This window comes from Hyaena hyaena, unplaced genomic scaffold (genome assembly GCF_003009895.1).
Source record: "Hyaena hyaena isolate Hyena2069 unplaced genomic scaffold, ASM300989v1 scaffold_305, whole genome shotgun sequence".
In the NCBI taxonomy this organism is placed as follows: Eukaryota; Metazoa; Chordata; class Mammalia; order Carnivora; family Hyaenidae; genus Hyaena; species Hyaena hyaena.
The window spans coordinates 924,171-951,831 of record NW_024080938.1 but is presented as its reverse complement, the minus strand read 5'-3'; the positions used below and the strand labels follow the sequence as shown (position 1 = coordinate 951,831).

General features: G+C 40.8%; 1 protein-coding gene and 1 long non-coding RNA gene across 5 annotated transcripts in view; one reads left to right on the top strand and one right to left on the bottom strand.

Annotated features, from left to right (window-relative positions):
• The window catches only part of OPCML (opioid binding protein/cell adhesion molecule like), a 295,587-nt gene extending 276,669 nt beyond the window's left edge, over positions 1-18,918 (bottom strand). For 2 of the 4 annotated variants that reach the window (XM_039248229.1, XM_039248230.1), the window contains exon 1: positions 18,665-18,918. In XM_039248229.1, the coding sequence (XP_039104160.1) occupies positions 18,665-18,764 (100 nt within the window). In that variant the 5' untranslated portion in view covers positions 18,765-18,918. The remainder of the gene's footprint in view (positions 1-18,664) is intronic. The other 2 variants (XM_039248228.1, XM_039248227.1) reach the window with 1 other exon arrangement.
• Positions 18,813-27,163, top strand: LOC120242450. Its single transcript, XR_005531078.1, has 3 exons — positions 18,813-18,899; positions 24,168-24,376; positions 26,977-27,163. It is a non-coding gene; the product is annotated as an uncharacterized LOC120242450 (long non-coding RNA).
• Positions 27,164-27,661: the final 498 nt, after the last annotated feature.

Sequence of the window (27,661 nt, the reverse complement as noted above, 5' to 3'; positions counted from 1 at the left end):
TCTTGGAATTCTAGCATCCAGAAGTGTGAAAAATGAATTTCTGTTGTTTAAGCCATCAGTATTTTGTTATGTAGCCTGAGCCAACTAAAACAGTGCCAATATTTAAAAGGACTGAGTAGAGAGGTATCTAAGGAAATGATCATATTTCTGGTTCATGGGACTCAGTGTATGGCGGTGCCAAACACTGGTGTAGGCAACATTTGAGTTCAGTTTTGGACATCCTGACTTTGAGATGTCCCCAAGACATCCAAGAAGAGATATCAAGTCAGTCTGCTTGTAAAGTAGATGAACACTCACAGGCTAATGATACTATATATCTCTCTATATCTATATTTAGGCAAGATATATTTTATCTGTTGCTCAGTTCAAACAGTTTTCTCTAATTGTTTTAGGAGGGTATGTTCTGTCTTCCCTCAGGAATGAAAACTTCCTTGTTCTCTGCCCTCATTCCTCTCTGTAGTTCCTATCATATCATGAATATAATCAACATTCAGTAAGTGATTAAGTAGGTGAATTTGCTTTTTTAAGAAGTGACTGGTATCCAGGGGACAAAGTCTTACCCAGACTACCTTGGAGTTTTTAAGGTAAGACTTGACTGGTGGCTTAACCACTTATCTATCTGCCCCAACATTTCTGCAAATGCACTTTTAATTACTATAAAATGAAACTATAATTTATTTGTGACTATTGTCTTAATTGTCATTTTCCTTGATCCCCACTAAAAATGTAAAAATAAGGGCAAATTTTAGAATTCAACTGGGGTTCAACTTAATTCTCTTCAAGCAAACATTATTTAGTGCTATTATCCACATTGCACATCTTAGGTGTTCAGGTTGACACAATCAATCTCTTGTCCCCCAAGGACAGAGTGTAAAATAGTGGAAAGAGGTGTGGAAATCATCCTATAAAAGGCAGACTTCTGATTTACATTATTTTATTCTCAGTGTTGTAGCAAAGCTCTTAATGCAGAGTTGATGCTCAACCTATTCTCAATGAATATGCTTTCACTTAGTAGATATGAAATATTTAGTGAACAAGCAGATGAAACAGTGGAGAGACTACAATATAAATCTATCTGTGAAGGATTACAAAAATGTATTATAAAATATGTAACCCCAGGCATAAAAATCTAGAATTTCAGAGCAGGAATGGATTTCAGAGACCATGTACTTCTTCCTTATTTTATACAGCAAGACACAGATCTAAGAAAGTTAATCCATATGCCTAAGACAGCACAAGTAATGGATGCTGAAGAAGTTTCCAGGTCTTTTGATTCACCATACTATGTTCTTATAACCAAGTGATTATTTTCTACAAACAAGCCACTGGACTCTTGCATTTAAGGATGCTGGCACCATGGCAGTACCTAAGGACCTTATGTTACTCACAAGAAAGAAAATGGATTAGGGTCCCAGTAAAGCTTTCAACACATGAAGAAAGAGCAGGCTGGAGGTCTGAAAGCTGATTTCTGCAGAGATGTGCAGAATTTACTAGAAGAGAGGAGGGGAGCACTGAGAACACAGGCCTGCTGAGAGTCACTCAGGCAGCTTGCCAGAGGGCATGCTATCAAAATGTGAGAGGCAGTCCCCTAACTCTTCAGCTGACTATGGGCAAGATGACACTAGGGAGATGCGGATACAGAAGCAGGAGCCCAGCTGGGTGACTTCTGTACTTGGAGCTGTCCCGCTGACACCTGGGTCCAGCCTTCATTACCATCAATCACACTCAGGCACCCTTCCCATGGAATAGCAATGACTGCAGCTTCTCTCTCACCTAGTTGTGTTCTATGGAACTGAAAGTTCCCCAATCCAAACCGAATCCTTTCCTGCCAGGAGCAGAACTTTGCATAATCATCGTGTTGGCAGGCCAACTAAATGTAAATGTATGCAAATGTACTGGCAAAATTGGCCTGGCCCTCAGGCCTTTGCAAAGAGGCTTTACCTGCTTGCAAAAGGTAAGTGAGCTCCACCTGCTTGGAGGGCAGAAGATTAAGAAAGAGGCAAGGGATTAAGGACACAGTAGAAGAGGAAAGGGAACAATGGCACCTTCAGAAAGCAGTAGAATGAGGGGAGGAGATGTTAGCACAGGCCTCTTGTAAGTAGGCAAGAACTGACTGAGCAACCACCCATTCACCTACCACCGGGACTGCTTTGATTCACAGTAGCTGCAGCCCAGGGAACATTTACTCTCAGAGACAGAAAATCACTGCAAGGGAATAGTTTCCGAGGAAAATAGGAGCATGTTCCAAATTGTATTATACCTAGAAATTATTTTCCCCTCCGAAAGTCAGAGAAGTCTATAAAACCCTTCTTGCCGCAGCCTAAATGGGCACTTTGTAGTTGATGTTTCTGCTAGAAACCTTACCAGAACCTGTTCACGCTGGCAGGGCTGCCCTGGAGGTAGTCCACAGACTCTGCAGTAGCAAGTGGGAATCAGAAAGCACTAGAGCAGGGGCATCTGGGTGGCTTGGTGTGTTAAATGCCCTACTCTTGATTTTGGCTCAGGTCATGATCTCACGGTTTGGGTTCAAGCCCTGTGTCGGGCTGTGTGTTGATAGCTTGGTGCCTGCTTAGGACTCTCTCCCTTTTCTCTCTCTGCTCCTCCTGCTCTTGCCGCCTCTCTCTCTCTCTCTCTCTCTCTCCCTCTCTCTCTCCCTCTCTCTCTCCCTGTCTCTCTGTCTCTCAAAATAAACAAATAAACTTTAAAAACAAACAAACAAACAAAAGGACTAGAGCAGGATACATGTAATAGATGAATTCTTGAATGTCATGGAGCCTGAGCACCGAGGACATCTTTAACCGAAGGAAATGAGCGTGGTGGGGTGGGGTGTTAACTCTCAGTAAGTGGTTTGGGCTCTGGAGAACGGAAGAAAGAATTAGGGGCCCCTGAATCAGCACAAGATTAGAGACAGGCCCAGGCTGCCATGGAGATCAATGCTGTCTTAACCAGTCCTGACCGATGAATTTTCTTAAAGCCCATGGAGGAAGGAAGGATGGGTAGTCACCACCAGACTCACATCTTAGCTATTCCTGAATAATATGTGATTCGTAGTTTATTTTTGCTTGCACGCACATGCCAAAATCAATTTGTTTCAGTTTCCCTCAACCAAATATTTTCATCTATCTTATCATTACATACTTATTGATTGCCCATTACATGCCAGACACATTTAATAAGCATTTTTGAGCATCTAATTTATGTCAGGTCCTGTGCTACACACGGGAAGTAAAAATTTTTGTCCACAGGGAGGTGTAAACTTTGTCCCTATCGTCACGGTGCTTATACTTTGGTGGGGAAATCGGGTGTGTAGCTCTATGGTTCCAGCCCAGTGTCACAGAACAATAGTCGGGGGGGGGCGGGGGGAGGTGACATTTAGAAGGTCTCGGCTCCCGTAACGCCTGCAGGTACGCATAGGAGAAGTCCCTGCACTAAGCAGGCACAAGTGAGATATGATGCACTGCATGGGGTAGAGAGAGAGAGGGAGGTGGTTCCTACCAGGCTGTGCCTTCTGTAACCAGCCAGGGAAACGGCCTAGCGAACGCCTGAACCCAGAAACTTCTCTTGACACCATTTCTGGGAAGCTTCTAATGAGAAGTCAAGCTCCTCATTAACGGATTAGTTCAGGGCAGTCAGAGCAGGTTGGTGTGTGTTCTCCCCAGGGCTCTGCTCCTGCCAATTCCTAGTCAGCAGGTACCACCTGGACTGGACCGAGTCTGAGGGAGAACCAGGCCCATGGGGAGGCTCAAGTGACTTGTATTTGAAGTGTCATCACCTCCTGCTCATGTATGTTCCTTAGGAACACATTAGCTGAAACGCGTGGATGCCACTGCCACTGAAATGAAGAGAGACCCAGAGGCACCAAAGGCTTTTGATGATATGAATGAGAACCTGTCCTCCACCAGCTGGAGGGAAGGTACTGGGAGGCCTTGCCTTCTTACCCCCCACCTTCTCTTTCACCAAGGCTGTCACCCCTTAACTTCTTATGGGGTATACAAGGCCCCAAGAGGCTCTTACTCCAAGAGTGTCCCATCTGAGGTGTTTCCCCCCTCCGCCTTGCACTTTCTCAAAGAGAGTTTCCTTTGCAAGTTGCCTGAGCACCTGCTGATTGACCCCCGGTCTCTCTCAGAGCTATCCTTGGGAGTCTTTTTAATGGCCTGACCTTAATTGCATTTTCCTGTTTGTGTCATGCAGTCAGCATGCAGTTTAATAAAAGATTTTCAGGCTGCTGTGCCCATTCTTCCCTCCCCACCTACATCTTATGTAGTAGAAGATTTTAAGCCTTATTTTTAAGGTGATTGATTTGGTGTGTTTTCCACTTTCCTTCCTGCTGTGGGGACATTTTGCCTCTATGTGTGATCATTTTTTTTAAAGCAACTTTGATTTTCCTGTCCCCTCACTTTCCACCCTGCTGTTGCAGAACCAAGGACTAGGAAGCTTTATTCCTCAAGGAGCTATTTTGTGTTTTCTGATTCTGTTATTGGTTGTTGGTGCTTTGGATTAGCCGTGGCCAGGGCTCAGGGCTTGTCATTCAGCACTTACACAGGTGGGTGTTAAAAGTGGGCATTTGAGGAGGGTAAGCTGGAGCCACAAACTTATTTTTTAACCTGGAGCATAAACTTATTTTATTTTACTTTACTTTATTTTACTTTACTTTGGATGTGATGCAATAAGGGGAATTCATTACAAATGAAGCTATGCCATTTTATTTGTGGTAGTGAACCCTTAAAAGGTGGAGTCTTCAGAAGGTATCCACGGTTAGCATTTCCTCACATAAGTCATATTTATGCAAGAAAGGAAGGTTCTTAAACAGTCTTTGATGAAACTTTTGATGATCAGTGATTATTTCTTTTTGGACTCAAAGTTGTCTATTTAACCTTTTAATTTTCTCTCAGTGAGTATAATTATATATATATTTTCACAAGTACCTCTTTGATGTGAAACTATATAATATTAGGACAATATCAAAAATAGTTAAGAAAAGAATACTTAAAACTGATAAGGAGAATCACATAAACCTCGAGGATGAGAGACAGCACACACACAGATTTATATATATTCGGAAGATGACATAATCTATCATTACCCACAAAATACAATATAATTTATTAAAACATAGGAGGCCAGTGGGCTATACTTTTATGTGTTAAAACTGTATCAGAATAAATAGAGAGTAAGTAGTTCTAAGTACTCTTGAATCACCCTTCCTTAATGCCTGTCATGCAAACCCAAAGGCATTTTTAGAAATTAACTTAGTAGCCTAAAACAAATAATTTTAATATTTTCTTTGTACAAGACCTAGTAAAGTATGAAGTGCTGTCCATTTAATGCACAACAGTCTTAAGACGGAGGTTCAGCAGGCTTTATTTCCCACAATTTACTGATGAAGGCACTGAAACTTAGGCTAAGTAACCCTTTTAAGGTCACAGAAGCAGTCAAACCATAAGTTACATTTTATGGAACTCCTACCTCCAAGCAGCCATGTGAGTGGGTTTCTTTTCTGTATGTGTTTTCATTAAGCTTTGGTTACCAAAACTACCTTTTCAGTTGGATTGCTGTAGGTCTTACCGCACTTTAGAAACATAAACCCAACCACCAGTTGCCTGGGATGTGACAACTAACACTTCTCACTGTTGGTGTCTGGGGAACAGGAAGATGGCAGAAGGCAGGATTCACAAGCCTTGCCTGAGCCTGATGCTCCACATGAATGGTTGCATCGGTTTCTCTCAGCCTCTTGCAGAGGACATGCTCAATGAGCTAAAGCATAGCAGGGAAGCTAGTGATATCAGGTGTTTGTAGAAGGGCCGTGGAGTATCCTGGGAACCAAGATGCAATGTGAGTTGCGCTGGAGAAGCCCACATGGAAAGCCTCAGGAATGAAGGGCAGCTGTGCTTGCCATATGGCTTTCCCACCTCCATCAGGGGAGGTGTCCTCAGTACACTGGGGCTGAGATCCTCCATCGCCAGGTTCCCTTTCTCTTGACCATGCTCTCCCTTCCTTTTTCTGCTTCCTTCACATTCAAAGGCATCCTCAGTTTGCATCTCTGTGGCCCTCCTTAGACGTCTCTGGGGTCTTCTTTCATCTCATTCCCTTGTCTCCTTCTTTCCTAAACCTTCCTGGCCCAAGTCCCACTCCCCCTGCCCTCTACTTCTGTGGCTACTTAAACTCCTCTCCAGTGAAACAACAGGTGTCACCCCCATCCCCCACGTCCCTCTCTTTCAATAAGCTCATTGTGATCTGCTTTGGAAAACTTTGTGCAAAGGATTAAAGTTATTTGTGTGGCTGTTGTTAGTAGTAAATTAAGTATAAAATCTATATTCTGAACCAAAAATTGACTGTTAACACTGTGTCTGAAGGAGACCATGTTTCTCATCCTGGAGCAACTTGTGCCTTGGAAATGGTAAACGTCTGGACTGTTATTAGATCTTAGGCCACTGCCGGAGTTTTATAAAGCACCCTCTGCTCCACCCAGATTTCTTGCTTGGCATTTCTGGGACACAGAGAATCTCTTCTGTCAAACTATAAATTCATTTAAAATCTATGCTTTCCCCCTGAAAATTCTACTACCTAGAGACAGTAACAATATGATAATTAATGATGATCTCTATTATAAGATAGAGCTTTTTTTTTTTTCAGCACTGACCTCAATTAGGGTGACATTCTGAATGCAGTATTTCTGTAGGTCTGTTACTCCCCATTCACACAACAAATACAGGAACTCCCCTCTGTTTTCAACTAATAATAATATAATCATAAAACTCCAGCTCCTGGAAGGTACCCTTACTTTAGAATTTTATGTCACGCAGGTACCTGTTATGTTGTTTCTGATGGGGAAAGGTCTATCTGAACAGAAATTAAGAAGGAATTAAGAAGATAAAAAGAGAATAGGAAGTGAGGAGAAGGAGAACTGTAAGAGAGGTAAAATCTATTCCAACAATATCTTCTTCTAAAGCTGTTTATGATAAAAAGAGGATTAGGTAGCCTGTATTCCTGCTATATTAAATTAAATCCTAGGCCCCTTTCCTCAGGCACTCACTGCCCTGAGAACATCAATCCTATCACGACAAAATAGCCCTTGGGAAAAGGAATCCTCCTGGCAGTGTGCCATCCAGCTCTTATAAACTGTTAACCGTGGTAATGAACCAGTCCAAGAGACATATTAATAATGACATGAAGAGACACATTTATTGTTGATTGTTGAGATGGTGGCAGATTTACTGTGAGCTTGCCAGGAGGGAGGGCTTGGCCCAGCCATGGTGCAATTAAAAACAAATTGAATACAGGGACAAAGAATCAATAATCTAACAGGGCAACTTTTAGTTTGCAAAATACAAATATAAATTAATTGACCTGAACACAGTTGCTAACTGGTCATTAATGTCTGCTTGCTGGCCAATCAGAAGACATCACCCATCCCATTATGTTCACTGCAGCAAGCTGGGTGCATGCACTTTCAGCTCTGCCTGCCCGGGCTGCCCTCTGAGGCATCTTGTTTGGAGGTGATTTCCAATGCCATTGGAAGTGGTTGTCTCAGATCTTTCCCCTTGAGCTCTAAATTCTGAAATTAAAAAATATTTCACTAAGAACTCTATTCAATAGGAATATTTTCCTACAGTGGACAGCAATCCACTCTAAGCACAGGGAGACAAAGGTAATAAATCCAAGGTGGATGCTGCTTTTTGTGATATGGTCTCCAATAATCTCCAAGATAGGATATTTTGCTGTTATTTTTATGGATTAGAAACATTTGATATAAATGTGTTAACTGGTCATGCCAGTTCAGATCGCAATCCCTAAGCTGCGCCCATATAAAAAAAATCATGAAGCTAACTCTGGCCATTGTCGTCAAAGAAATTATAATCTAGAGGCAGAAAAGAATGAAATCCACCAATAGCTGAAATATAAGAGAAAAAGTTTTAGCTATCCCAAGAAAGTGTAGGTAAAATGGTATTAGAATTCCAAAGAAAGTCTTTGGCTTTGGATATTTAACCAGTCTAAAACTGTACTGTCCAGTATTACAGCCACTAGCATGTGTGGCTATTTTTAAATAAATTAATTATAATTAAATAATACTAAAAATTTGGTTCATCGGTCCTACTCGCCACATCTCAAGTTCTCAACAGTCACTTATGGCTAACAGCTACCATGCTGAACAGTGCAAATATAGAACAATCCCATCATCACTGAAACAGCTATAGGACTGGTAAGAGGTCTATGGGACAGTGCTGCCTGAAAGGCTCTGCAAAATTTGGAATCCCAGAGAAAAGAACATTCAAGACAGATGGATGGAATGAGAAACTGAAAAGAAAGCAGAGCACTGTGGGTAAGGCACACAAAGACAAGTGTGCCTACATTGTGTGTAGGACACACAAATGGAATAACAGAAAGCAAGAGTGGAAAGTAGGCTTGGCTTTGAATTGGTTAGCAGTTGGAAAAGTGATCTAAGAGGGTTTCAATTTAGCATTAATAGGGAGTCATTACAATTATGAGGAGGGGAATGTGGCATGATCAGATATGTGTAACCAGGAATATTTAGACAACGGTGTTAAATTCAACTAGGAGGCAGCAGAGACTGAGGATTGTGTTGCAATTAGAAAGTGACTAAAAAGTCACTGAGGAGTAAGATTCTGCACTTTGATGGAACGGAAAGGAAGAGAATAACTTTATTGGACATATCTGCTTTGACAGAGAAGAAAAAGAAAAAGAAGGGTCAAAGCTTATGCAAAAGTTTTGTACAAGGATGGTGTGTCCATGAATAGGAATATAAACTAAAAGAGGAAGAATCAGATTTTGAGTGAAAAAGGTTAAGTACGACATGGGACACGCAAAGATACCTAAGGATGCCCAATTTGAAGGGTTCAGGGACACATCAGAAATTAGAGGCTGGAATTATGGAAGCAACTAAGAACCAGAAATGTTGATTTAGCAGGATGATATAAACCTTAACTTCGAGAAGGATGTTGTAATTACTAAGATAACTAGAAGGGTAGAGAAAGGTTTAAAGAAGAGAGACCCTAATTGCAGAGATATTAGACTGAAATCCTTTAACCAGAAATAACCTGGCAATGAACTGCTGTGGCAGTCTGGCCTGCCTATATAAAAGGGATGGAATCCAGAGGAAGTTCCATGTGGGGATTCAGTGCAGGCTCTCCTTATAGACTGGACACAGCTGAAATCAAAGCTCTGTACTTATCAGCTGGTGACCCAAGGCAAGCTCCCTAGCCTTTCTGAGACAGTTTCTTTATTCAGAAAAGTAGGAAAATACGTCCCATGCTCTGGGCTTAACTGGAAAATAGATTTGGATTGTGTCTGTAAAATGACTGCCATACTATGTACTCAATGCATGATAGTCATGATTTATGATTATTAAAAAAAAATCCTTGACTGCTTTCTTCATGATCATTTTTCTTCACTACTATTACTCTTCAATTTCTACACCTGTGGCGGAGAATTATTAATGAGTAAATAGTTAAAGGCTTTTTGATATCTTTATCAGAAGCCAAACTAGGATAAGTAGAGAGGATAGTTATTTTTGCCAAGACACTGTGTCTGAGATACTGGGACACTGTTAACTAGGGACCCAACTCCAGGCTTTGGAATACAAGTCAGGCTCTCCAAATATGTTTATACATACTACATACAGGAAAATATCACTATTCTGAATTTACATATTACTCTGACACTAAGCTATAACTAATCTTGTGGGTGGTGAAGTTTGAAATCTTATGTAGGATCCTGACTATAGGAGAGCCCTAATGAACTTCAATCTATTAGGAGAATTTATGAACATTTAGTAATTTTTCTTCTTCTAAAATGTGATTGCTTCCTTTGCTCACAACAGGAAAGATATCTTTGTATTTACTTGAGCTATTGACAGACTACCCTCTTAGGAAATGTGCTAAACTCACCGTGAAAATTGAGTAGAACTTAACAGACATTTCATTTTCTCCTCTATCTCCATATCAGTGATGATTTTGAGAACAGACTTTATGATTGTTCCATTTCTTGAATGCATCTATTATTATTATTATTTTGAGAAAGAGCACAAGTAGGGGTGAATGGCAGGAGGAAAGGGAGAGACAGAATCAAGCAGGCTCCATGCTCAGTGTGGAGCTTGACTTGGAGCTCAATACCATGCCTGTGAGATCACGACCTGAGCCGAAATCAAGTCAGGAGCTCAACTGACTAAGCCACCTTGGTACCCCCTATTTCTTTAATTCTATTGAAAATAAGGCAGATGACAACAGCAGGCCCTGCCATTGTATATATCACTAGGACCCAGGACCGGCAGCACCATCTTAGGGCATGTGCCTGTGCCTCAGTACAAGCCCACACACTTTAAAAGCCAGAACTCTCAAATGAAAATGTTGCCCCCTTGGCAGACAGGGTTATACCATCTCCAACCCTGACAAAGTGTTCATCCAATGTCGAAGTTTGCTCAGGTCTCATTCACCTTGAAAAATCCAATTCTTCCTATTCCTAGAACTAAATGATTTTAAGTGTTACAGTAGAAATTGAGCATATAACCCCCAACACAATTTTCAAGAGGAAGGCTGAACCTACATATTTTTTAAACATTTATTTATTTTGAGAGAGAGAGAGCACACAGATGAGCAGGGGGAGGGGCAGAGAGAGAGGAGGAGAGAGAATCTCAAGCAGGCTCTGTGGTGTCAATCCCACTAACTGTGAGATCATAACCTGAGCCAAAATCAAGAGTAGGATGATTAACTCACAGAGTCACCCATGTGCCCTGAATGAACCTATACATTTAATGGAGGGTGGGATAGAATTCTACAGGCCAAGCAATAGCCATGAAGTCTGTGAAAACTGTGTGTACATGTATGTGTGACCATGAATGACTGTGTGTGTATGTAGTGTGTGTATGTAGTGTGTGTGTGGTGTGTGTGTGTGTGTGGTGTGTGTGTGGTGTGTGTGTGTGTGTGTGTGTGTGATGATCTTAGCTTCTAAGCAGAGCAGAACTAAGCCCCCTATTTCTCCTCACAAGAACAGGAGTAGAGACTTGATAAAAGGAGATATGTCCTTTGTTACAAAACGTCTTTTGGCATGTGTTGTTGCCAACTACACATGATGTCACGAGAGGTCTGGCAACCTGGGAGACTGGGTGGAGTGAACATCAGTCCAGCCCCAGCTCCATGCTGACAAAGTCAGATAAGAGTTGAGTAACACAGTCTGAGGGAAAGGGTAGAGCCTTGAATGGAGAGCGGGAGCCCGGGCTTCATTCCAACCCTGAAGCAGAAGGAGACCAGGTCAAGTGTGAAGAGAGCCTGCGTGGGGCGACCCTTCTTGTGAAAGATGGCTCTTGAGGTACCTTTCTCTATTGTGTGCTGGGGGTCTTCTGAGGGCAAGGACTTCTTTCTTATCCCCTCTAAGTTGTAGTCGCCTTCTTAGTTTATCCAGCCCCTAAATTAAGAATGTTAGCATAGGGGTGCCTGCATGGCTCAGTCCATTAAGCATCTGACTCTTGATTTTGGCTCAGGTCATGATCTCACAGCTCTTGGAATCTAGACTCACTTTGGGCTCTCTACTGAGTATAGAGCCTGCTTGGGATTCTCTCTCTCTCTCTCTCTCTCTGCCCCTCTCTTGTTCATGCTCTCACTCTCTCTCTCCCCCCAAATAAAGAAAATAACCATTAAAAAAAAAGAATGTTAGCATATATCACACTATTGGATGTGGTTTATGGAGACTTTATAAATATCACAGTGGAACAGGGAAGGAGAATGCCTTTTTTTTTCCACCCTCTGAGCCACAACTGTGGGTGAGCAATGCTCAGAGTCACCACTAAAAATGGTGTGAGCAAGGGGACCTCAAATCTTAGGGGATCTGAAGAAAGTAAGAATGAGACAGAGGATAAGAGCAAATCTTTCTGACTTCCCCATCAGTGGGTGAAAGAGGAAAAGCCAGGGAGTACAGAGATGCCTGACTATACAAAATATCCTCCAGAAAATTTACATTAATAAATCCTAAAATATAATAAATAGAAAGGACTCACCATTTCTTCAACACTTCCGTTTTATTTTTTATTTTTATTTTTTAAGCTTATTTATTTTTTGAGAGAAAGAAAGAGAGACAGAGCACAAGTGGGAGAAGAGCAGAAAGAGAGGGAGACACAGAATCTGAAGCAGGATCCAGGCTCTGAGCTGCCAGCACAAAGCCTGACGCAGGGCTTGAACTCATGAACCATGAGATCATGACCTGAGCCAAAGTCAGATGTTTAACCAACTGAGCCACCCAGGCACCCCAAACCCTTCCATTTTAAAGTGGAGAAAATGAAGCCCAGGGAGGTTCTTCTAACTTATTTTGTTCTATGGAGTCTTTGGCCTGTGTGCTTTATTTGCACATATACATAGAATTTGCAGCTTATAGACCCTTTCTCAGAATCTCATTTTCAAATGCAAGATATAATTTGCATAACATATAAGATCAAGGTATGCATATATGTACCTACATAAAATAAGTTCATTGCATTTTATTCTTCACCATAAGATAAGAAGCCAGCAAGGGAACATCCTAAAAATATAGGCCTGGAAGTCAGGAGCAGCACTCAGGCTGGGGAGTGAGTGTTCTGATGCCCAATCTTGTTCTTTTCCACTTTTCCACCCTGCCTCTGTGAAGAACAAGTGTGATGATAATTTAAAATAGAGGCTGAATAAATTAAATTTATTTCAGGTCTTGACTGCCTGCTTTTCTTTAGGCCCCAAATTACACATGTTAATTGAAACGACTGCAATATTTGGGAGAAGAGGAGAAAATAGCCGAAAAAAAGAGGTTAGTTACAAAGGAAAATCTGAAATAGGTTGCTCCTTGGCAAAACTGCGACTTGTGGGCAGGCCTGCATCCCCTGCTTACTGGACATGCTCCACCGGAGCCCTGCCCCACATCTGCTTCCTGGCTTTCAGCCTCAGCCTTGCCCACTCCACCCCAGCAAGGTACTCTTTGGTATCTACTCTCCTTAGCAGTACCTCAGAACTTCTTCTCACAAATTTCTGAGAACTTTTTCTCACAAATAGTAACATTTCCCTGTCCTTTTATTTAGCCAGGAATCAGCAGTCTGGTATGTGACATACTGCATCTAGAATCACATCATCTAGCATTTTTTTTTATTAAGTGGTGCTTTGCCACTTACTGGCCAGGGTAACTTGCACAAATGACATCACCTCTGAATCTCAATTTCTCTTCTTGGAATATGGTAATTTTCCATTTTGTCTCAGAGCTTTTGTGAAGAATTAATCAAATGATTATGCAAGTAACATGCTTTAACTCTATTTTGATAGCTGTTTTCCAGAGACAAATCTAGTGAAGGGAATTTAGAGCATTTAGTAGCGCCATCATCTTTGGGCAAAGTTTTAACCTCTCTAAGCCTCAGGTTCCCTATTTTTAAAATGTAAATCTGATGGAGACTTTGTGGGGATGGGGTGGAGATCAACTGAGCTAAGGGTTATGCTTGATATGCCCAAGGCAGAAGTTGGCTGGGGCTCAGCAGAATCTAGGACGGGACTCGTTGGCAAATCAGACTTCTCCCAACTCAACATTGGGTACCAACCAATGTCACCTGAATCGACTCCAGGCTCAAAGACTCAAAGTCTTTTGCAGACACGAAAATTGCACGATATTTCTGTGGAGTCTCAGATGTGAGAAATTCACATAATTTGGCATTTCTGGAAATTTGCATAATATTCGGCTGAGCAAGAGGAGTTTGTTCCATGAGAAGAAATACCTGGAAGTAAACAGATTTCTGAACTAGCCGAGAGCAGGCAGAAAACGTCAACATCCAAGGAGCAAAGAGCCAGCAGATCTTCCTGCCGATCTGTCCTGGACAAGGACTATGACCGTGGTGACACTGGACATCCACAGAATTTCAGAGTGCTGAAGGCTTTATGACAATTAGAATCACAATTAGATACTGGATTCTCAGAGAGGCCAGAGTGTTCAGTACTTACATAGGATAAAGAGGTAACATTTAAAATGTGTATCCCTGGAGAGATGAGCTACTAGTAAATTAATCATCTTCTTCTTTGCCTCTCTCAGCATCTCTACATCGTTTATTGTAGCTTTGGCATCCCACCCCCACTGCTAATTTTCTTCTTGAGCTTTGTCCTCAATTTCTGATGGTACGATGCAATATTAGAAGCAGGAAAGGAAAAGGGGGGAAGGAAAGGATAACTGAAAAATTCCCATGGATCTAAATTAGAGAAATAACCTCAGACATACTGGCAGTGGAGGTGCTGGAGCATGCTGGAGAGACATTGATCTTGGAGTCATATGGCCATGGTTCAAGACCCAGCTCTGCTACTTACTCACAAGGGACCCTGGCTGCTCTCTTAACCTCCATGAGCTGTACTTATCTAATTTGCAAACCGAGGAGAACAGTCACTGTGCTGCCGCCTCCCAGGGCTTGTTGTAAGGGTCAAATGAGGCAAAGATTGTGACCGGTGCTGTAAAGTGCTAAATAAATGCATGTTATCCCTGGTATATTTCTTAGCTTGTCACACTGAAGACCCTCATCCCTCCAGGGAACTGTTCCCAATTACTGTCCATTCCAAGTCATCTGGACAGTGTCTGACTCATTCCCCACCCCGATCTGCTTGAAGGGGGCTTTATGATCACTGCCTTCAGATGCCATTGCATTCGCTGTATCAATCTGTTCTTCCATTCATTTTATAAACATTTGCTGAATGCCTAGTATGCCTCAGACAGTGTGCTATGTACTGGGGATAGATATAAATAAATTATGGTCCCTGCTGTTCTGTAGGAATAGTTAATTTCAGAAACTTTACCTACTCTTGTGTTATTAGGTATGTCATATGAATGCCAAATATACCTCTTCTGATGCTGAGTTACATCAGAACCTTCTGATGCTGAGTTCTGATGCTGATGCTACAGCACCTGTGTAATGTTTGTGCTTTCTTTGCCCCTAAACATAGCAAGACTAATGCTTTCCTATCTTAGTGGCCCAGGATCCCAATTCCATGATTACTAGCCAGGCCGTCGACATTTCCTCAAACTCAAAAATGGAGGTGATATCCTTTTAATTCTTCCTCTTTTAAGGCATTAAGATTAATCATCTCAATTTCCCTTGGACAATATATCCCGGAAGAATCTTCTCCATATCCACAGGTAGAGGTACAACCCACTTACATCATACATTTGGGTGATGGGAGTAATCTTCTCCCTGATACTTCTGCTTCTTTCCGCTTCACTCCATCCCCAACAGGGCTGCCATTGATTTTCCTACCTGACTAATCTGACTCCACAGCAACACCTCTCTCTTACTCTGGATTTTCTTAATACCTAAGTATACAGTCTAGGTCACATTATCATACATACTCACATGGTGCTTTTTAAAATCATTCCCTCAGCGGTCAAGATGTGTTGTGGGTATTAGTGATAGTATTTTAACGAATGCAGCTTCTCTTGAAGAGGACTTGGAAATTAATTCTATCAGATATGCGGCAAAGGCCACCTTATAAAACAGTAAAGGACAGGCTCTGAGGTTAGTGACAGACTCTGAGTTCCTCACATTGCAGCAGCGGGGAGCAGCAAAGCCAAGGCCCCATGGGACTGCTCTCCCTTACGCTAATGGCACTTGGTTGGCAGAGGTGATGAGATTCTAACATTCTCAAATGGACAGAAGATAAATAAACATCTTCTCTCTCTCTCTCCCTCTACCCTTCTTTCTCTAAACAGACAAGTTGCAATTCGGAAATTTTTCAGTTTTTCTCATTGCAAAATCAATACCCATCAGCAGTTTGAAATTAAAGGCAAGATTAGGCCTCAGTTTTATACATGCCTTATTGTATTCCAAAAGCTTTCTACTCAGTCAGATAAATCTTCTTTAAGAGGATTAGGAAACTTTCATTATCTTTATCTAACCTGAACTAACACTAAGCCTGAAAAATTAATCTATAGACTGGACAAAAGCCGATAGCTGCTGGGAAGAAGGAGGACTCTTGGACTTCTTTCTAATTGAGCAGTGGGGTCTCTGCCTCCACCCACTAGAAATTCAACTCGTCTCCAAAGAAAGAACAAGTCACCCATTGCTAACCAAGACAGAAGAGAATGCAGCTCCCTGAGTGCCTTTCTTTTACCTCTCAGTAAATGTAAAGGCCCATCTGCTAAGTGTTCCAAGGGAAGGTTGTCCCCTCCTACGTCCACCCACCTTGATCTTTTGCTTTGAATGTCACACCTTAGTCACCCAGAGCTACAAGAGTCACTTGGCCTGCAATGTGGAGACTGTGAGGAAGTGACCTCTGAAACTTAAGTCACTCCATGGGTCTGCTCTTGCCTCTTCGCAGACTCTTTCTGACCCAAGCCTATGAGGTCCATAGGGAGACATCACTGGCTTCCATATCCAGCCCAAGAAATTGCTCCGAGGGCCTTATGAAGCACACTATCCCGGAAGCTCCACATCACTAGCCCTTTATGGCCTGTATTGACTTTGACACGCTTACACAATCTGTCTTATTTCCTGAAAAGTGATAGCCTTGTTCTGTTTGAGTCTGTTTCTGTACAGTGCCTGACAGTTCTTTTTTATTTCAGTGCTGCATTTCCTGAATTTGAAGATAACTTTGCTGTCAAGGCCACGAAGGTGCCATGGAGGTGTCACTTCCAATGTTGAGAATTTCAGCTCCTCTGGAACTAGGCCCAGGTGGCAGGCGGGGTAGTGAGAACTCACACTCCCTTGTTTTCGGCACCCCTAGAAACTTTCAACAGACATTCCAGCTCATCTCAGATAACTGATCTCACCAAGTGCTTCCACCATCCTCTGAGAAGAAGCATCAGACATGACAGTTGTCTTAATCTCCAGATGGCAGGCCGTCTTGTAGCTCCAAAGCAGTGATCATCACCAAGCCATACCCCTGGGTGGGACACGCATGGAGAATGGAAACAGCAGAGTGTATAGGCATCTGTGGTAGGCAGGCCAATGTGGGTGTCTGAAAGCACTTGGAGATGAGAGAAGGGCTTGGAGGCCAAACTGAGGCTGGGCTTCAAGCAATATGGCAGCACCCAGGGCCTTCTGGGAAAGAGAGCTGCAGCAGACTGATCTCTGGTCCAGCACATGCCATTACAAATGTCTCAAGAACCAGAAACCTGGATGCTGTGCTAGCAAAGAGCTGTTTTAGCTAAAAGAAAGAATGGCCACCCTGATTTATACAAGTGAATGAAGTGTGAAAAGACACTACCACTACTCAAATTCTTCATTAAACCAACTGAAATGAATAAAGTAATTTTTTTAGAAAAGTAGAGGTAAAGGCATTCATATTAGCTAAGCCAAGATACAACACACATTTCACAAACTGAAAACGATTTGTCAAATCTACTCCAGATGGGAACTGATAAAAGGCACTTATTAAAGCCTGAATCACACACAGGGACTCTCTCTGAGAGCTCAGTGTATAGTTCCAAGAGGTCAGTATAGGAGACTGTGAGAAAGGCCCACCCAAGTCTCTCATTTGGTGGAGAAAGGCTGTGTCACTGGGGGACAGCAAGTGGTCTCCTCAGCACTTCATTGCTACCGTGAGTCAATGCCTGAGAGAAATTGCTTTACATAGCAGTGGTGGGTTGGGGGTGGGGGGTGATGTTAATTGGGGGCGGTTCAAAATAAGTTAATTTGTATCGCTGCCTTGTTTTAAAATGGCTCCCAAATTCTCATAGTTGCTATTTGAATGTGTTTTTAATTCCAAATAATTAATAGTTAATATCTGGGATTCTGACATTTCCTCAGCCTTAGTTTTGTTCCTACAATGTAAAACTCTAATGAAAAAGGTATTGCACAATATGTTTGGGTATACTGACACAGGTTTTTAAACAGAGAATGAGAAAGAATGTTAGGGAACACCTCCCCTTTTTAAAAATTATATAGATATATTTCTGACATAGACCTGGAGATAGCATTTTCACTAGTATCCCTCTGTCTCTATATTTTTTATAATTTTTTAAAATTTATTTCTGAGAGAGAGAGAGAGAGCACGAGCAGGGGAAGGTCAGAGAGAGAGGGAGACACAGAATCTGAAACAGCCCCCTGAGCTGTCAGCACAGAGACCGACACGGGGCTTGAACCCAAAAACCGTGAGATCATGACCTGAGCCAAAGTCGGACGCTTAACCGACTGAGCCATCCAGGCACCCCAGTATCCCTCTTAATATATGCTCCATTGTGAGGCTAAAGGGATGCCCAGACCACAAACCGGGCTGGGGTGGACTTGACCACAGTACCCAGAACCCCTTCTGGAACGTGCAACAGCAACCATGCAAAAGCAGTCACAAGTCCTCTAATGTCACATCAGTGTTAACCTTTTATTATGAAATAATCCTATGAAGATAATTAAAAGGCACAGAGAGTAATGCCACCTCTTTTTTTTAATGTGTCTTACCCTACTTCAGAGCTCTCAGTAACTTAAAGCTCAACAAGCACATGCCAAACAACTTATTAACAAGAACAGAAGGGCCAGAGGTACAATCAAGAGACTGTGAAGATATTCAGTACTTAGTCAAGAATCCAGCAGATGGGAAGAAATCCAGCAATCTCTGGGTTCTGCAGTGGAAAATGTTTCTCATGTCTTCATATATGAGTAGAAGCAAAGACTGAAATAATGTTTCCCTTCCATCATTGACAGGCCCACCAAGCTCTGAATGCAGCTGTAACTCACCTTGCACTATGAGGTGGACTCGGGAAGTTTTCGGGTGGTTGTCCGTCTGCACAGAGCAGGTGTATGGACCCTCGTCATATACATCCACGTTCTGGATCATGATGCTGTACTGGGTTGGTGTGTTGACCAGGATGATCACACGAGGGTCTATGGACCACTTGTCATTCCCAGCATAGAGGATGGTGCTGCGGTTTAGCCAGGCCACTCGGGTGACTCGATCATCTATGGTACACCTGTGAGTGAGGAGGGTGGGAATGGAGATGGAGGACATTGGGATAGGGGAGGGGGATAGGGGAGGGAAACATTGAGGAAGGGAAGTGGGGAAGGGAAGAAGAGAGTGTTGAGAGACTGCATCATAAATGTGGTTGTTGTGTTCTGAGGGGTAAATGAAACAACACAGGCCTATACTAAAAAAAAAAAAAAAAATCACTTATTGATGAAACTTCTAAAGTATAGGGTAACAGTGGCCTCAATTATCCTGAAGACACCATGATATAAATTTGTTTCAGTTTGGTTTGGAGCATATTATGTGACGAACTTTGCCGTATATTTGCTTTCCATCTTATTTTTCCCCCCAGGCTTATATGAAAATTAGTTTATATTTCTTGAGCACATTTACCACCTTGTGGGAGACATGGCCCAGGGGCATAGGGGCAAGAAAATGGATCAGTATTTCAAATAGGTCACAGATAATCCACAAAGCAAACACTTAACTTGTTGTTAGACAAAACTTGAACATATTTACCACCAGCCCTCCCTGATATTGATAATCTCCTTGTACCCCTAAGCTACCCAAAGCCTGCAAACTACAATTTATAACATGGATTGATAAAATTCACCTTAGAAAGCCAAAAATTTTTGAGAAAGTCATGGCTGCTTCTGAAGATGTCAGCAGAAGGAAGAAGAAAGTGATCAGAGTTCCTCTTCCCTCCTGCTGCCACCCTCTACCTACCCCCAACCCAGAGAACAAGGTGGCTGATGTCACCTTGGTTATCATAATGGTAAAAAGCTAATCTCAAAAAAAAATAACTAATCTCTACCTCTTCATACCTCGCACATACTCATCCTAACAATTGGGAGCTATAAATGAAAGTAGAATTTGTTTTTTGCTACGTATGACTTGCAGGCTATCAGGTCTAATAAAGAAATAGATAATACCTGCTGGTCAGAAAGAAAATTTACTTATGTGCTCCAGGATTTTTGCAATCTATTGAAAGAAAATAGAAGAGAATCCCTTGTAAATGTGGGCTTGCAAAGAAGGGTGTGGTTCAAGGGCCCTGGCTATGCCCACCTGCCACTCACCACTCTAGTCTAAGCCTGAATTGCAGTATCTGGGCAAATAAGGAGGTCCAATTATAGCTGCACTGCTTCTGTAAGATGTCCTAGCAAACAGATTCGAGGCTCGCCTTCTGGGCACAAGGAACATGAATCCAGCCCCTCCAGATGAGAAGACAGAAAAAACACTGCCTCATCTCACCAAATCTGATCCCATTTTGACTGAAAGTAGAGATCCTTCCGACAAGGCTCAGGAGACAAGAACACCAAAGACACTGGCAATGGACGATAGAGCATGCACTTTTGGACATGCTGTTTTCTCTTAGCGACAGGGCCAGCCAGACACAGCCTGAATGACTATGGGAGCAGAATAATACTAGAGTACTAAAATGGCAGATTCTGTTGAAAGGGGAAAATGCCCAGTCCCGCAAAGTATTCTCCTTGGTAGGCAGGACACACAGAAGTAATACTAGCTTCCAATCACAGAGGTCTTTGTACCTACGGTCCACCTGTCATTCAGCAGGTTACGGCAGCTTTGAGTTAGGGGTGGAGTGATAATTAGATGCTTTCACGGGATGGCAGGAAGGAAATGTTCTCTTCTAAATTTTCTTTATTTGCTGTTTTTTAAACTACAAAAATAAAATAAGCATGTTTAAACGTGTAAATAAATGAGGTCCTTAATTTCCTAACACTCTTACTTCTTTCACATCTCACTCTTTACATACATATTTTCACATAAATAAAGACTGTTGATTTCTTTACCTGAAATATAATCATACTAATATTCCTATTAAGTTTTCTTTTTGTTTTTGTAACTTGACCACAGCTATCCCTGAACACCAGTAGTTATAGATCTATTTTTATTTTTTTTTCTTTTTTGAGAGAGAGAGAAAGAGAGAGAGAGAGCACAAGTGGGGAAGAGAGGAAGAGGGAAAGGGAGAGAGAATCTCAAGCAGGCTCCATGCTCAGGATGGAGCCTGACAGAGGGCTTGATCCCATGACCCTGGGATCATGACCTGAGCCAAAATGAAGAATCAAATGCTCAACTGACAGAACTACCGAGGTGCCCCTATTTTTGTAATTATTTCTAAGGAAGTCTAAGGTCAGCAAATTGAGTTTTGGAGGCCCAACTGCATTTACCATTAGATTGTTATAATTATCATTGAGTGACTCTTTGCCACCTTCACAGGTGTGTCATAGTGATAAAAAAAAAATTGAAGTTCTGCGGTTACCTTCATATCCTGAGACCCTAGCTTCACTCTCTGCAGTTTTCTCCTTCTAGAGCAACTTTCCATTTCCCTTATGCAAACTAAAAATCCCTAATGGACCTTTTACTCTACCCTTTTAAAAGCATTTCTTAGGGGAAAAAAAGAAAAAATAAATAAACACATTCATTCACTCTCAGTTGCAATTGATTGATAAGGGTTCCTGTGAAACCTTTCTTCATAACAAATGTGTTTTCATAAACACCAAATCTCTATTTGAATAACTCCTGACAATGAAGTTCTAACTGTTCAGTGCCAGGAACTGGCAAGCCTGGAAGTGGATGGTAAATTGGGAAAGAGTAAAGGCAGTCACTTTCTAGTCCCCAGAACCACAAAAACCCAGGTGACAAAGTGCAAACAAATATTCTTGCTTTTATTTTGGTCAATTATGTAACCTCTTGAACATTTTAGGTTGATGTATTTTTTTATTTCTTAAATTTATTTTTGAGAAGGCACGAGTCAGGGAGGGACAGAGAGAGAGGGACAGAGGATCTGAAGTGGGCTCAGCTCGGACAGCAGCAAGCATGATGTGGGGCTTGAACTCATGAACTGTGATATCATGACCTAGTGAAAGTTGGAAACTCACCCAACTGAGCCACGGAGGTGCCCCTAAGTTTATATAATTTTCAATATTTAAGTTAAAAGGATGCACTGCTTGCCTGTGGAGAATACTCACAATTTTAAACTTAAAATGTCACAATATTCCTTAGTATATTATATATATATTCAATAAAATTTAAATGCAATATTGATTTGATTATCTAGTTTCAAAGTTCATAAACAGTTATTTATTAGTTATAAAATATGGATTGTTCCTTTTTAAAACTTGAACTTGTGTTTTCAATAAATGTCTTCTGCAGGATTTGTCTTGATGTAATCTTTCATACCTAAAAACCTTTTATTGATCAGCTACCCTCTTTATTTGCAAATATACAGAGAAAGATGGAAATTGAAATTTCTTTTATGTTCTATGATCATAAAGCTCTGAGTAATGCTATTTTCTTTTAGAATGAGCTATTACAAAGACAATATTGATAAAACAATGTAAATATATTATTTGCTTCATTAAGTAATAATTAAACATAAAAAGTAAACTTTTACTGGAAATATAGTACTTAATGAGGTAGATGGGGTTTTTTAAATTACTTTGAGGGAAGCATGGGTGGCTCAGTAAGTTAAGTGTCTGAGTCTTGAATTCAACTCAGGTCATGATTTCATGGTTAATGAGTTTGAGCCCTGCATTAGGCTCCATGCTGTCAGCCTGGAAACTGCTTGGGATTCTCTCTCTCCCTCTCCCTCTGTCCCACCCCTGCTCCCCTGCTTTCCCTCCCTCCCTCTCAGAATAAACTGAAAAAAATAAAAATAAAAATAAAATGATATCTTGAATAAATATCCTTACTGCTAGAATAGGATAGAGTTCAGGCCTGATTCAATTTCTATTTTTGTTTGAGAGAAACCTAGTTCACATAAGCGATGGAGAGTCTTGTATAGCAGTGCCACTCAATTCTTTGAACCTCTTCCAAGATATGTGCCAAAAATCACACAGAAATATAGCTTCAAAAATTATTTTAATGATCTCACAGCTGACAATTCAATTAGTTCCTCTTTCAGTTTCTTTTAAAGCAATGAATTGAAAAATACCTGACTTGCAAAGGGCTTTGTAACTCGGTATTAAATTCATTCAATTTCATAATCTGGGCCATATATTGTTAACATTTTACCAGGCCTTATCAAATGACTATTAAAGATATGTTTCTCTTTTACTTAGAAGGAACTTCTTTAAACTAACACAGACAGAAGGGTGGGTAAAATTGAATGCCGTTTATTTTAATATGCCAAGTCATATTGTTCTCTACCAGAAAATGTCTCTTTCTTTGATTCTAAGATAGACAAGGTATCTTCTTTGCCATGATACCTTTGCCCTTTGCCTTCATTACATCTAAGCTTTACTTTGGTAAGTTCTCTTTCAAGAGTGGTTTTTTTTTGTTTGGTTTGGTTTGGTTTGGTTTTGTTTTTTGGTAATAGTTGGATGGTTGTGACAAATAAAGGTAAAGTCTTTCCTGGGCAATTTATAAAAGGGGAACATTCAGAAAGGATCATTAGAATTACAATTCAATCTCAGTTATTTTCTTAGGCAGATTGATTTAAGAAATCTGAGATCCTGAATGTATCCTCTTAAGTGCATGGAACCGGTACAAGTTACCAAGGTCTTACAGGGACTGACTTTGAAACAGGTCAGTCCAAATCTATCCTCCAGGGGCAAAACATACTCTCAGTGCCCTGCCACACAGCCTTTGGAAAGTCTCATGCACTCCTTTGGTAGATGTACCCCAGGCAGATGTCCACAGCCCAATTTACCTGCAGTCAAACATGAGCCTCATTAGTAGGCATGGGCAGGGACAAATAGAATGGAATAACTATATAAATCTATCTCTTCAAATGGGGCAGAGCTGATTCATTGAGTCTATACAGTCTTAGAACCGAAGAATGATAAAGATCCTTGTGAGAATGGTGATGTTGGTTGAGGGGAAAGAAGGAAGCATAACAGGTATCAGCAGGAAGAAGAGTTCAGAGAATACCTTTTTTAAAAACATGCTTAAGTGTTCTTCCAAACCTGGCTCCTTCCCTGCTGTTTATGGCTGTGTTGGACTCTCATTAACAGGAAGCACAGGGAGGAGAGTTTTTTATGTTAAATAAGGGCATGCAAGAGGAAAATCAAGAGACATGAATGATAACTTTCTAATTTCTTGAAACCTCTTTTAGGTCTCTAAAATTCTTACCCTTAAGCAAATCCTATCTAGTGGTTCTTGATAAGATAGAATTCATTACAACTCAATGATAACGTCTAAAATTACATAGTGCTTATTGGTGCCTAGCACAGTTTAAGAACTTTCCATATATTAAATCACCTTAGCCTCATAACTACCCTTTGATACATGGTCTCTTATTACCATTCTTTACAGATCACGAAACTGAGATGCAGAGAGCTTCAATACTCTGAACAGTTGGTACAACCAGAGTAGAGGATTTACACCTATCCAGCATGGTGAAGAATTCCTGCACTTAAGGGCTGTTGGCTTCGCCTCAAAAAGAAAGTGCTTGTGGCTCAAGAATCAAAGTAATAAGGCCAGGAGGAGATGTTTGGCATTATCCAGTTTCTCACGAATTTATGGTATTCAGTTTTTAATTTTAGCATTTAATTTTCTCATAAGAGATAAAATAGCTTGGGAGAACAAGAAAGATGTTTGGAAATGACTTTTGTACATCCTTAAACCACCTCTAGCTATTTGTGAAGAGTGGAAATACTCAGAAAGGGCAAAGAAATGCCAAAAGCTATTGGAAGAAAGGAACCTTACAGGCAAAGTTGTCATTTCCAATTCCACTAAATATGGGTCATGAGGTTAAGATGCAGGGTCATTTTGTTTTCTTATTAAGGAAGAAGTGCAGATAGAGGAAATCCATGCTTTCAAGAAGTGGTTCTCAAACTTTACTGTGCATCAGATTCACTCTGAGAACTCTTTAAAATACAGATTGCTGGGGCGCCTGGGTGGCTTAGTCGGTTAAGCGTCCAACTTTCGCTTAGGTCATGATCGCGGTTCGTGGGTTTGAGCCCTGCGTCGGGCTCTGTGCTGACTGCCAGCTCGGAGCCTGGAGCCTGTTTCAGTCTGTGACTCCCTCTCTCTCTGACCCTCCCCTGCTCACGCTGTCTCTCTCTCTCTCTCCTAGAAATGAATAAAAAATATTTTTAAAAAAATAAAATAAAATACAGATTGCTGAGCCCAACTACCAAGTGCTTCCGATTCAGTGGGTTGGAAGTGGGGCTGAGAATCTGCATTTTCAAGTTCCCAGATGAGGCTCATGCTGCTGGTCTGGGGACTTCTCTTTGACAACCACCGCCTTTAAGAAAACAGACAAGAGACAAGTTGAAATTCAATCAAAATAAAATCTTTCTGAAAAGTGAAATTAGCCAGCTTTAAGGTTTTCGTTTGTGTTCTTTAGGTTTGCTTTTGTTTTTATATTTTGCCTCTGAAAATACAAAATAAAAACCCACCATGATTCACATAACAGATATTTAATAATTATCTAAGGTACACTAGACAATGTTCCAGGAGCTGAGAATGCTAGCTGGCAAACAGGCAAAGGTCATGGTCCTTGAGGCTATGTCCAGTGAGACAAAGAAAGCATATAAGTAAATAAACATGTTAGTTTCAGAGGATGGCAAGTGGCAAATGCAAAGCAGGTTAACGAATGGTGAATGCCAGGGGGACTGAGAGCATATTTGGTACAGAGGAGTCAATAACGCCCTCTGGGGCTTGCATGCTAGATGCTGAAGTTTTTACAACCTAAATCTGAATGCAGTACTGTGCACGTGTGTACTTAAAAACAAAAGTCCCATCTCAATTACATACACAGATAGCTGTAGGAGTATTTAGATAACATGGATGACTAGAGAATGAGTATTTCATTAATTAGTTAATTAATTAATAAGAACAAGTATTTTGAACCAGCCTCACAAACAGTGCCTCTCTTGTATGGGTAACTCTGTAGATGTTAGCGTTCAAAAAATTAAAAACTGACATTTTGAGAAACTGAAGTTAACCAGAAAATATCTTTATCTATCCACCCTTGTTATTGGGATAAAACTTAAAATACATTGCATGCTTCTCTACTTTAATGACTAGAATGTAGTGAATAGAGTGAATAACCTCTAACAGACTCATCATTTTAAACTTCCACTCTCTTTGTAATTCAATGTTAAGAGAGAAGATCCTGGACTTCTTCATAGAATGTACAACACTGGATCTAATTATTTACTCACTTATTTTTGGGGGGTTGTAAATACCACATGGATAAGGACCATGTTAGTGGTCTTCATTTTAAAACACCTAAACCTCCCACAGTGGATCTGGCATGTAGTATAGGTGAACAGTACATATTTATAATGATTAAAAGGAGTAAGACAATGTTTTTCAAACTAATATCAAAAAGCCCCACAAAGATTATAGGGGCACCTGGGTGGTTCAGTCAGTTGAGCATCTGACTTCAGCTCAGTTCATGATCTTGTGGTTCTTGAGTTCGAGGCCTGCATTCAGCTCTGTGCTGATAGCTCAGAGCCTGGAGCCTGTTTCACTTTCTGTGTCTCCCTCTTTCCTTGACCTTCCTCCACTCACGCTCTGTCTCTCTTTCTTTCTCTCTAAAATCTAAACATTGAAAAAAGGAAAAATTTTCAAAAAGCCCACAAAGATTATAAATAATGATTTGTTGCAGTGAGAGTAGATCTTCAATCTTCTCACCACAAATAAGACAAGCTAATCGTGTGATCATCGCGATGGTGGTGTTAGCTTTTGCTGGGTGGTAGTCATGTGCAATACACAAATTCATCAAATCAACATGTTGTACACTTCAAACATAAAAATGTTATGTGTCAGTTATAGCTCAATCACACACACACACACACACACACACACACACACACACACACACACAAAGAACTTACATAAGATGAAGTAGACATCCTTGGAGATATTGTGTGTGTGACTCTGTAAGTTATACACACACACACACACACACACACACACACAAACACTCACATCCACCCCATGGGGTTTTTATTTATGTATCTTTTAACTTAGTGTTCTCATTTGTAACATATTCTGGAAAAATATAATATACACATATTCTGGATGTTTTATGACTACAATTATATTTAAATGTTCAGATTTGTGTCTATTATTACAATGGCATCAAAGAGTTTATCTTCTGTTGTTTCAGGCTAATGAGAAAATACAAAGGTGGTTCAGCAGTACACTTCTGCCAAGGAAAGCTGAATGAATGCCAGGGTCCACTATAGTAGCGAAGGTTCTCAAAAGTTGGAATGAAGCCATGTGGAGAGAGAACTCTGTTGTCATATGCCACATAGTAAAGTTAAAAGTGATGCTGTGGCAGCATCCAAGACCATATTCACACTGCAACTTGGAAATTAATTCTAATAAACTTTCATCTGCTCCATTAAATTAATGTTGTTAATTTTAGTGGTTATCTATGTGTATGATTTATAATTTTGGATTTTGGAGTCATTTAAGTGTACAAAGGTTAAGGGATTTATACCTAGTTTTATGATTTTATACATAAATTATTTTTTTAGAGTAATGTTACTACTGGGAAACCCTGAAATCTTGTCTCTGTCCACCCGTGCCCCCTGCCTTTAAAATGGCCTTCTAGAGAGTATTCAATTTAAGAAATGCTGGTAAAGGTGATAGAGTTGAATGTTAAAGCCCAATATGCATTTTCTTTGCATTTTCTTTTTAAATTTACCCATGATATTAATTTTTTGTCTTTGTTTTGAATGTCTTTGTCCTTTTTCATAAATTGAGTTAATTGAATTTCAGCTAAGAACCTTACATGTATCAAAACATATTAATAATACCAGTTTGAAAAATGGGAGGAAGAAGAGCTT